This window comes from Ailuropoda melanoleuca, chromosome 16 (assembly GCF_002007445.2).
Source record: "Ailuropoda melanoleuca isolate Jingjing chromosome 16, ASM200744v2, whole genome shotgun sequence".
Taxonomy (NCBI): domain Eukaryota; kingdom Metazoa; phylum Chordata; class Mammalia; order Carnivora; family Ursidae; genus Ailuropoda; species Ailuropoda melanoleuca.
Genome location: NC_048233.1, coordinates 44,794,813 through 44,807,062, shown reverse-complemented (window position 1 = coordinate 44,807,062; position 12,250 = coordinate 44,794,813). Strand labels below are relative to the sequence as shown.

Below are 12,250 nucleotides of genomic sequence, written 5' to 3'. Positions count from 1 at the left end.
CCACCAGGCGCCCCTAACCTTTTCTTTTGCTGGTTTATGGCCTTTTATATTTTCCTGTAAATCTCATCCATTCTATTCTATTGTTATTTTGAAGTTCTTAACCTTTCGTCTGTATTGTAATTTATATTCTCTTAAAAAATGCATATTGCTTTTCTATTGTTGTTTTAATCTCCTTCTAACCCTCTATATTCTTTCTCATGATTGAAATAATCATATTCNCCTTTCGTCTGTATTGTAATTTATATTCTCTTAAAAAATGCATATTGCTTTTCTATTGTTGTTTTAATCTCCTTCTAACCCTCTATATTCTTTCTCATGATTGAAATAATCATATTCAATTTTCCCCTTTTCTTATAGATCTGCTATAATTTTCATTTCTTTTTACAATGACCAGCCAGAATGCATTCCTGTAGCTGTGGTAGCAAAAGAAAAGCTCAGCCCTAAGGAGAGGTTGGGGCCCTTGTTCCTTGCATTCGTCCTAAAAGTTATACCCTGTTCCTCCAGAGGCTGAGACACTCCCTGTTTTTAAATCATTGATCTCCAAGTCAATTGGACCTGCTAGGATCGGTTTCTATTCAGCTGCATATTAAACTTTTGTTCCATTGCCTCGAGGGAGGGGTTTTCTCTCTGACTTCCTACCAAGCAGAATGCTGATTACACTTGAGCCTTGAACCACATGGGTTTACACTGTGCAGATTCACTTACACGTGGATTTTTTTCAATAAATCCAGTACTGTAAATGTATTTTCTCTTCCTTATGATTTTTTTTAATGTACAGTTCTGTTTATTTACATTGTTGTGAAACAGGTCGCCAGATCTTGTTCACCTTGCAGAACTGAAACTCTGTACTTTCTCAATGACTCTCCTTTGCCTCCTGCCCCCAATCCTTGATAACCACCAGTCTACTATTTGACTACTTTTGATATCTCATATAAGTAGAATCATAGAGTATTTATTATTTGGGGATTGGTTTATTTCATTTAGTATAGTATCCTCAGGCTTCATCCATGGTGTAGCGTGTGACAGGAATCCCTTCCTTTTTAAGGAGGCATAGCATTCCATTGTATGTATAAAGTACATTTTGTTTATCCATTCATCCATTGTTGGACCTTTGGGTCTTCCACCGCTTGGCTGTTATGAGTAGTGCTGCTATTACTGCGGAGGTGCAGATATCTCTCTGAAACCGTGCTTTCAATTCTCTTGGATCTATACCTGGAAGTGAAAATGCTGGATCATAAGGTAGTTCTATTTTTAATTTTTTGAGGAACCCCCACAGTAAATGATCTTCCTTATGATTTTCTTGATAACATTTGCTTCTCTTGAGTTTACTTTAGTATAAGAATGCAGTGTATAATGCATGTAACATGCAGAATATGTGTTAATCGACCATTCTGTTACTGGTGAGGCTTCCAGTCAAAAGTAGGCTATTAGTAGTTAAGTTTTTGAGGAGTCAAAAGTTACACACCCCTACCCCATGGTGTTCAAGGGTCAACTGTATACTGAGAAGGTAGACTTAAGAACTTGGGTTTTTCAAAAGACATCATCAAGCAAATGCACAGAGTGGGAAAAGAAATTTGCAAAACATACATCTAACTAAGGGTTTGTATCCAGAATATATAAAGAATGCCTATAAATCAATTAGAAAAAGGCAGCCCAACTGAAAAATGGGCAAAAGGCTTGAATGGACACTTCACAAGGAGAACCACCAAATGGCAAAAAACCCCCAAGAACCCCCAAACCAACTCTATGAAAAGGTACTAAACTTCTTTAATCATCCAGGAAATGCCACAGTGTACCACCACACACCCACCAGAATGGCTAAAAAGAAAAAGGCGTCAAGTTCCCAATTAAGGCTGGTGAGAATGTGGAGCAAAGTGAGGTTTCCTACACTGCTGGGGCAAGTGTACATCGGCACAAGGATTTGGGGAAACTGTCAGTGTCTAATAAACCTGAACATATGCGTATCTTACTACCCAGCTGTTTCACTCCTAGTTATATCCCCAGTAGAAAGGCACTCATCCATGGAGTCACCAAACAATATGTACTAGAATGAATCACAGCAGCACTATTCGTCACAGTAAAAACTGGATATTACCCAAATGTCCATCAAAAAGTGACTGAATTAACGGCCACATGTTCACCTAATGCAACACTACACGGAAATGAGAATAAATGGTCTACATCCATGCAAATATATATATGAAATTCAGAAGACACAATATTGAGTGAAAAAAGCCAGACCCAAATGAGTATCCATTCATTATTCCATTTGCAGAGTGTACAGAAAGACAGAACTAATCTCTACTTTTAGACAATTAGGGCGATGATTACCCTTGGGGTAGGCACACTAACTGGAAATGACCACACGCTGGTCATGTTGCTTCTTGATCTTGGTGCTGGTTCTATGTGGGTCGTGAAGATTCATTGAGCTCAACATGTATAGTATGTTCACTAGGAAAGTCTATCAGGCTTCAATAGAAAGTTAATGAGAACTTACCTTATAGTCTGTAGCATGACGACCAGGATAAAGGAAAGTAACTTCTGGCACATAATAACTATTCAAAAAATGACAGCTATTTTTATCACTGCTACATAATATCAAAGATTTCCTGATGAACATCTGCTGCAGCTAATACTACCAGCTTGATCTTACCTTGCTTGGTGTTAGCTTGACAAATGGGACCCTGTCCAGTCCTGACTCTGCTGCAGTGACTTTGAAATTTGTCAAAATTTGTGCAGCAATGTTGAGCATTGCTAGATGTGTGACCCAAACCCCAGGGAACAGTAACGTCTGTTAACATGGCATTATTGCTCTCCACTTTTAATATTTTTCTAAAGCAGTTCTGGCAAGTGAGGCCAAGAGCCACAAACGGGCGAAGACCTAGGTTTTCCAGAGTCATGTCCAGCATGCATTTCACATACAGCTGCATCATCTAGGAGAGACTGAGAAATGGCTGCACTCGGGACTTTTGCAGGGGCGTGACTTTGGGGAGCATTTGAGATGCTGAGCTGTCCGTTGTCTCCTGTCTCCTCAGCACCTACTGGTCCCATTTGCCCTCTGTGTGAAATTTTTCTATTACCCGCCACTGCCATAGGGACCCTGAGGCTAAATTCTCAGGTAGCTCCTGATGTGTAAGTCATGGTGAGCATTCCTATTCATTTGTTTGTTTACACTCCTCTTTATTCCAGAAAGGCTCAGAGTGGCTTACATGAACACTCTTGCTGGAGCCACCTGTAAGGGTCTCTGCCTAGCCCGTGACCTTCCCCTCTAAGAACTGCTCCTCGCGTTTATAATGGGGGGTCCTGAAGCCATATTTGCACGTCATTACCCCGCCCTCATGGTCCTGAGGGAACAGACCTGGTGGAAACGACTGGCTCAAGCTGACCCAACGGCACTTTTTCTCCTGTAACTTCGAATTTGGTACTTGGAGACAGCGGTCATGTTCCACTGACTGGCTGAATGAGACCATGTCAACTTACCTTTCTCACAGAGAAGAAAGGAAATCTGGTCTACGGAGGTGGACAGAATGAAACAGATGCATACAAAAAAGTAGAAATGGGGTGCTTGGAGAAGAGAAACAAGAGAGACTAGGAGAAAGAATGCCTTGGTCTCTGATATTTCTCTCAATCCCAGTTTTTGTGTCTCCTGCGGCCAATTGCACACTTCTTCCCTCGTGTCTAGGAGATAACCCTATAATATTACAACAACCCCGCCCTATTCTTTTCAGGTTAAACCAGCTCAAGTAAGTTATCCACAAACAGTCTTCCATTAAAATAAAATAAGTTGCAACAAAATAAAGTCACATTTAAAACGTGTTGACAAGGGCGCCTGCATGGCTCAGTTGGTTAAGTGTCTGCCTTCAGCTCGGGTCATGATCCCAAGGTCCTGGGATCGAGCCCACATCGGGCTCCCTGCCCAGTGGGGAGTCTGCTTCTCCTTCACCCTCTGCCCCTCCCTCCTTCTCCTGCTTGCTCTCGCTCTCACTCTCTCTCTCTCAAATAAATAAAATCTTTAAAAAATAAAATAAAATTGTTGACAAATGGAAAATGAGACCTGAAGGCTGGTATGATGTCAGGCGAGAGGGGAGGACATGAATGACAGCCCCAGGACCCTGGGCATTGCTGCTGGCAGCCAGAAAATGCCCAGGATGAGTCATCAAGTATCAGCCGTCCCGACCCTGACGGCCCAGTAGGGACACAGGGAGCTTCTGACCTGTCCTCTTTGGCCCCACCCCAGAGGCCATGATTTAATTGGTCTGGGCTGGCTCATTATGATGTAAAAGCTCCCTTGTGTTTCTCTAGTGCAGCCAGGGTGGAGAGTCACTGAGTTACCTTAGTCACCACATGTAGAAAGAAAAATAAATAACAGACCAAACAAGAACAGTTTCTCAAGATACGGAATGGTCCTGAGGCCACAGAGAGAGTGGTTTCTCCCACAGATCCGCGTCCACAGGATGTGCAGGGTGAAGTAAACAATCTCCTCACCTTCCACAAGGAAAGGGCCAGGGTGTGATAATCCCCTAACACCGTCCACAGGGTGGGGCGCAGTATCTCTGTCGCCTGGCTTCAACTTGGAACGGGGTTTGGAGTATTTAGAACAGATGCTTATACTAAGACTCTTGAAATTTAAAGCAAGCTTTTTGCCCCTGAGGAAAGGGCCTGTAATTTTTGTCAGATTATCAGTGGTGGCTCTGAGCCCCCATAAGTTTCAGAACCACTAGAGGAGAATTCACATACAAGAGTCTCTCAACTGCCCAGTGGGCTTCTAGGGAGACTCCTTTACAAACAGCTGGCAAGCACTAGAGCTGCCATATTGCGGAGTTGAGCAGGGGACCAATCTGCCTCCACAGTCGGCCAGTGGGATCAGGATCGGCGTGCCCTTCAGGAAGCTGAGGAGCCTGGCAAGGACACATGCGTGAATAGAAGGCAAAGGGGAAGTCTGAAGGAGCCCTTGGTGAACCGAGATCTTCCTCAGAAAGCCTGTGAGATACACTCTAGTACACAGACAAAAGAGCAAACAAGCCCCGAAAGTTCTTCACCTGGGCACCAAACAGCAATAATTTCTGCCTGGAAAATATTTAGAGCAGGTGGACCAAATACCCATCTTGTTCATAAAATATCTCTGTAAACACCCATGGAACATTTAACCTTGAGAAATATAGTTTCCCGGTGCCCTCTCTAAACTAAATTGTTTGCAAAATATATGACTATGTGACTGAATTAGTTAACTTGTTCCTTAGGGTTATTGTCCATAAGTCAATTTAATGCTGGAGGCTGTCTACCAAAAATGATGACTTTGTTTTTAGAAGCATTTGATCTGTAGTCCTTCTTTGCAACATTAATTCAATAGTAGGTAAGTTATCTACTAAGGTTGGTCTTGGCTCATGACACAAAACTATAGTATCTATGAATAAGTGAATTACCCCTTTCAATTTTTTGTAACAAGGGGGTGATACCCTGATAGCCTAATCACTGAAGAGGAGTAGCAAGACTTTGAGGTGTTGATGAAACAGAAGACAAGCCAGAAAAATATGTTTTATTTCTTTGGGAAATTCTATCTGATCAAAAGAATACTCTTACTGGGTAGTTCCTAAATCAGGGTTGGCAAACCACAGCCCGCAGCCCAAATCTGGTCTGCAGCCTGTTTTTGTGTGGCCTACAAGCCAAGAATGTTCTTTTGCATGTTGAAGTGGTTGGGAAAAAATCAGAAAAATAGTATGTTTGTAACACACCAAAATGAAATGAAATTCAAATTTCAGTGTCCATAAATAAGACTTCATCGGACCACAACCACACTGACTTGTTTATGTGGTGTCTGTGGCTGCTTTCATACGACAATGACAGAGGTGAGAAGTAGCTGCACGCACTATATGGCCCACATAGCCTACAATATTTACGACCGGGCCTTCTGCAGAAAAAGCTTGTAGACCGCTGTTCTAGATAAACATAAACAGCATCTGTGTCGAGGCCAAGTAACGCCTGTCCACGGATTGAAGACCAAAGAAATGTCAAATATCACCAGTGATCTTCTGTTATTCTTTACAGATTTTCCCCATAAGAAATAGTACAATAATCAGCAGTAGAGTAACTATGCCTAAAACATTCTCCTGCCTAATACAGAACACTAGCTTGAGAAACCCAAGTTTACCTTTTGATTAGAAAATAAAAAGACAACCAAGCATGAATTTACAAGAAATATCTCATAATCGTGGAACATAAGGGGAATGTTCTTAAAAACAGGAGATACCAGGTTTTGAGTCATTTATTGAATTATGTCAACAGGTACTAATTGATAATTACGAAGTGCCTAAAACATCATGCTCAGAGTACTTAGACTCAGAGTCCAAAATCAGACCACTGAGACCATCCTTGAGCAGTGCTGGGCACAAGAAATTTTGTTCAGGTGTTTTATTTAGCTCGAAGGCTTTGTTTTAATCAACTGTATAAAATGAGAAATCATTAGCAGACCTCAGTCAGAAGTGGCCCGGAATCTACAAGGTTTGAATAAATTGACCTTGCTTTATGAAGTTGTGAAAATCAAGCTCCCTGTCCCTCAGTCACCACACGCATACCTCCTGCAATTATTTTCTAGAAGGTTCCCACTGCTATTGTTACAGCAGGGATCAATTACACCTGTGGAAGCTTAGCATAGGGTTGATTCGCCAGAGAGGTGTTTCTTTTCCCTGAGGTTGCTGTTTAACCACAAACTAGGTGAGCAAGCACCTTACTTCCTAGGATACACAAGGATAGAAATGCATTGAACCCTACAGCATCTCGGGGTGGGACTGGGAGCACCACGGTGCTTTTGGTGGATGGCCAGCCAGAGGCCAAGTGTCCACGCACTGAGCTGCTCTCCTACCCCTAACCGAGTTACCAAGATGTCCCACCAACATTTGAAACTCTGGGGAACCCATCTGCTGTGCTTTGGGGTGGTGAGCTCATGGGAAGGGGGAGAGACCCAGCTTGATTTCTCCAGACTCCCCTCCCCCAGCAGCTGGAGGAAGTCTCAGTCCGGAGGCTGGCCTGGAGTAGGGGTGGGGGGTGAGGGATGGGCAGGCAGGGGAAGCTGGTAGCCCTCAAGCCAGAAAGAGCGTGCATGGGCCTTGCATTGTGGGGAGGGGCCCCAGAGCACCCATGAGGATCCACACTCTCCTGCAAGTGTCACCATGCCTGGAGTGCTCCTTCAGCCAACTCCATGCCTGGGGGGGCAGGGGAGGGACCGTCTCTTCCTCCCTCTACCTTCCCAAGCCTGGCTGGGGCTTGCCTCCTCTGGCCAGCTCAAGGCACCCTGTGGGAGGAGCTGCAAAGTATGAATTGTGTAATTCCATTGACTCCAACCAAGAGTTACATGTTCTCCCATTTGCATTTAAATTTGCATTGCACAATATAAAGATGAACAGTAAAATTCATGCTAATAAGTGAAAACTTTAATTTTCTTAGAATAATGTTAAAGAGTAAATGAAAAGCACCATGACAAGTGAGAGAGAGACCGCCTACGAAAGGAAAAAGCTTTATCTATACCAGCGCTTTTCTCCTGCTTTTTAACCTTGAGGCCCTGCATTTTCATTTTGCACTGAGCCTCACAAATTATGTAGCCAATTCAGGTTACACCCTGCTCTTTGCATAAGCCAACACGTGTGCAAGCCTGGCAGGTAACCCCGAAACCAATAGCTGGAACCCAGTCCCACAATGTTACTCTCTGTGAGCGCCCCGTGGTGACTCACAGCTCGAGACTGTATATTTCTCACTTGTCTGAATGCAAAGTAAAAGCAGCTATTTTTATAGAACAAAAACCCAGGGAAAATATGGAATTCAGCCCATCTCTATGCACCGCTGCACCTGAGACACTCAGCACACATAATAAATCTGTCTTTGGAAACTTGCTCCTTTGCAGTTTTGACACAGATAAATGACAAGTATTAAATCTTGAGGGAAAAGAACCAGCTGCTATAGTTGTTGAATTACTGAGACAGAAGCCTCTAGGCCTGCTGATCTGAAGTCCTGGAAAAGGGTACAGGTGAGCTGGGAGAATGAGAAAGGTGACCTCAGAATCGCTTTGTCTTCACCAACCTGGAGAAACTCAAGGTCATGTCTCATATCGTTGGATCTGAACTTCGGAAGCCACTGGACTTTGACCAGTAAGAGGACCTTGTTGGGGACAAATGCCACAAAGACAGTGGTTCAGAACTTGGTCTTCTAGTGGATTTTTCTTTAACTGGAAAAGAAGGTACCTGGTAAAAGAGCAGGACTGGCAACAGACATATTTATTTCTTCCCTGTTCAGCTCAATATTGTTGGTAGGATCCAAGGGTGAGAAGGGGGGTGATTCGAGAATGTCACAGCCAAATATAGCTAGTAGATGATGCATCCCTCTGCTGGCATGTTCCTCTGTGCCAGAATGGAGCTCCTTGAGGGGAGGGGCCTTGGCTCCATTCTTTGGACGGGAAAGCCATGGCCCAGAGACTTTTAGTGGTATTTTCAAAAGCACACAGCTACCTAATGTTGCAAAGCTGGGACCAGAGCCAACACCTTCTGACCCCAATGTGAGCTGTTTTTCTATAACATTTGGAGAGAAAATCAGTGTCCTTTTCTTTGAAGGTTATATACGCTTTTTATGGATGGGAAAGAGTCTCCACCATGAGCTGCTTCTCAAAGTGTTAACAGAATTGAGCTCTGGAGAGGGATGGAGGCCCAGCTAACATGGTGAATGCTGCCAGTGCTCGGACAAGGAAGCCGCAGCCTCTCAGCTCCAGGGGACCCGCTGGTAGTCCCACCCAACATCCTGAGGTGAGAGCTCTTTGCAGGGAGATGAGACCTGTCAGTAGGAGCAAGAGCCAGGCTCTCTTCTCGGAGCTCTCCACGGGTTACTCACTTAATCCCCCTAATAAGCAGTAAGGGGGCACTGTTAGCAATTCCACTGGACTGAAACAGGACAGTGTGCCAGAGGGAGGGAGTAGTCAGACCTGAGAGTCTGAGGCTTCACCCTCAGCCCTCTAGCTCTGCTGTCCATCTGACCCCAGGAAAGGCAGAGCAGAGGAGCATCCTCGGGAAGGGGGGGGCTTCTGACCCCCTCCCACAGCAACAGAAGTCCAGCCCCAGCTGTGGACAGGTCACACCTGGGAGCGTGGGCCTCCCCCGCTCCCCACCACCAGCTCTGCCCCTGGACTTCTCCCTTCCCCAGAGCTGCTGCCTGAACTTGTCAGACTTGGAACTGGAAGCCCACCTCCTCACACACTCTCCTTCCCATCATCCCTCCAATGAGAAATGACAGCTTGCGGCACCCACGGAGTCCGAGTGCCCTGGGTCTCACATGTCCCACTGACTAGCTGGGAACGTGGACTGGTCACTGAACAGCTCCACGCCTCCATCTCTTTATCCAGCACTGCTTCATGGGGTACCTGCGAGGATCCAATAAATTATCACCTGCGAGCACACCTTGGACGCTGTTTAGTGATGGCCAACACTCAACCGGTTCCGGTTGCTCTACCACGAGGACAAACTACTTGAGGGTGTTTGGGAGCGTGCGCTTTGGAGCCAGACAGATATGCGCAACTAACTGAACATTTCTCAGTTTCCACATCTGTAAAATGGCACAATAATAGTGCCTACCTACCACAAGGATGTTAGAAGTCATGCCAGACAATGCATGAAAATCAAGAGTAAAAATTTTGTATGACATTGAATAGATTAATATATAACACAACCACCTATAATAGGACCTTGCCTATGTGTATTAGCTATTATTATGAATAATTTCTAACTACATGCAGTTATAAACCATGAAAAAAGACAAGGCCTGCAAAAGTGCTTAGTACAGTTTCTAGCACGTGGTTTATGTTCAGTAAATAGAAATTACTAGGTAATGTTACTTTATTGTTGCTGCTATTGTTATCAGTAACAGGATTGAAACACACAACCCCTCTTATCAGATCTAAATTTCCTATCTGTGACTCAAACCCAGCCTGACTCTTGGAATAATATTCAGGTGTTCTCCTGTTGGTTCAGAATAGAAGTGTCACGTCCCTGATGATAAGACTGGTAGCTTGAGAAGCTGAGAGGAAAAGAAAAACTGATGGCCAGGTTCCCATCACCCACATGGGCTGGACCTAAGGCGTCCCTCAGCATCGTGCTACTCGAAGGGTGGCCTGAGGACTGGCAGCATCAGGCATACCAGGGAGCTAGCGAGAGATGCAGACTCTCAGGCCCCACCCCAGACCCCCAGACCTCCCGAGTCAGAATCTGCCTATTAACACCCCCCACCCCCGGCCCGGCCCCCCGTGATTCCCATTCACAGCAGAGTTGAGCAGCAAGCACCGCCTGGGGGCTCAGCAGGACGCTGCCCCGTCAGCCTGGCCTGGTCTGGGTAACAGGATTGGCCTTTATCTTTCATTCCTCCAAAGCAGACAGAGCTACTTTCACGGGTGGGCAAGCTGCGCCGTCTCCACAGCCCCGCGCTCAGAAAGGCCCTGTGCATTGCTGTCTTGAAATTCGTAATAACCTGAACCAGGGGCCCAATGTTTTCATTGTGCACTGAGTCCCACAGATGAGGTATTTCTGATGCCCAGTACCTTGGGATCCTAGGGGATGGGCTGTGTTTGGCCACTTTCCTTCCCCAAGCCAGATCCCTGAGCGCTGTTTCTGCCTCACCTGGACATGTCCTGACACCAGCTGCAGCCTGGCTACGTGGGAAATTCGGTGCACCATGCCTGACTGGTGGGATTTAGCCTCCTGGAGGCAAGGATTGTCACAACCATGCCTGAATCCCACGCTTGAGTTCTCTCTTTGTAGCATGTAAATGTGCTGGGTGCTGTGCACTATTTTAACTTGCCTCATCTCATTAAATTCTTCCAATAGCCAGGAGGCTATGTATTATTTTTTCTGTTCGACAGAGAAGGAGACTCAAAAACACTAAGTAGTGTGTCAAAAATCAAATGACAGATCAGAAGCAAAACCAGGATATAAACCTAAGTTTGTCTGAATGCACAGCCTCCAGACCCCAGTGCCCCCCTGCACCTGGTGATCCTCTTCTGTGTCTGAATGAGGTTCCCTCCCACCAGCCCCCCTGCCCAGGGACCGAGGTCCCTGCTCACTGCGCACCCAAGCCTTGCCTATCCTTCCTCCACCGTTGTTCTAGAGGCCCCCACTTTCCCAGTGCTAACAAAGCAGACATTGCAGGGCAAGCAGGTGAGGAGCCTGTGTCTTCGTTTCTCATGGCTGCTGTGAAAAATTAGCCACCAACTTGGTGTCTTAAGAGAAGAGCAATATATTCTCTCACAGTTTCGGAGCTCAGAAGTCCAAAACCAATATCATGGCCCTGGAATCAAGGTGTTGGCAGAGCCGTAGTCTCCCTCAGAGGCCCAGGGACAATCCTCTTCCAGGTTTTGCTGGCTGCAGCATTCCTTGGCCTGTGGCCACAGCACTCCAGTCCCTAGGGCCAGCAGCGTTGAGTCTCTGCTCTGATTTCAAATCATCTTCTCTGTGTATGTCAAGTCTCCCTCTGCTTCCCTCTCATAAGGGTATGTGTGATTGAACTCAGGGCCCACCCCATAATGTGGGATGACCACCCCCCCCAACTCAAGATCCTTAACTTCATCCCATCTGCAATGGTCCCTTTTTGCCATAGAAGGTAACATGCACAGGTTCCGGGGATTGGGATGTGAATATCGTTGGGGAGGTCATTTTTTAGCCAACCAAAGTTGGCAAATACACTAATAGTTGGAGGCATTCAACAGAAAAAGAAAGGTCTCCTGGCCCCGCCCTCAGGAGGCTCCTCTCCTGAGCAACCTCCAAGGCATGCATCCCTTCCAAGAGAACCAGCTCCTCTGTACTTAAGCCACCACTCAGAGGAAGGGGAGGTTTGAGGAGAAGGCAGCAGGGAACCTAGTTAACGCCCTAGAGCTTAAGAGCCCAAGGATGAGTCTCCTAAGGACAGCAGAACTGAAAAATAAACTGCTCTCGGGTCTTACATCCCTTCTTACAGGCCTTTTCCAGCTTTGCAGATAAACTATATGTGAAAATGTGAAAATCATAGAATCTGTTTAAGAATTCTGCTCTGAGGGGCGCCTGGGTGGCACAGCAGTTAAGTGTCTGCCTTCAGCTCAGGGTGTGATCCCGGCGTTCTGGGATCGAGTCCCACATTAGGCTCCTCTGCGATGAGCCTGCTTCTTCCTCTCCCGCTCCCCCTGCTTGTGTTCCTTCTCTCGCTGGCTGTCTCTCTCTGTCAAATGAATAAATAAAAAATCTTTAAAAAA

At 45.6% G+C, this 12,250-nt stretch overlaps 1 protein-coding gene across 1 annotated transcript in view; it reads right to left on the bottom strand.

Moving 5' to 3' along the window:
- Positions 1–966: 966 nt before the first annotated feature.
- LOC117796597 overlaps positions 967–12,250 on the bottom strand; it is a 22,981-nt gene continuing 11,697 nt past the window's right edge. Inside the window, exon 4 of the mRNA XM_034644794.1 lies at positions 967–1,212. Coding sequence (XP_034500685.1) covers positions 1,094–1,212 — 119 coding nt within the window. The 3' untranslated portion in view covers positions 967–1,093. The remainder of the gene's footprint in view (positions 1,213–12,250) is intronic.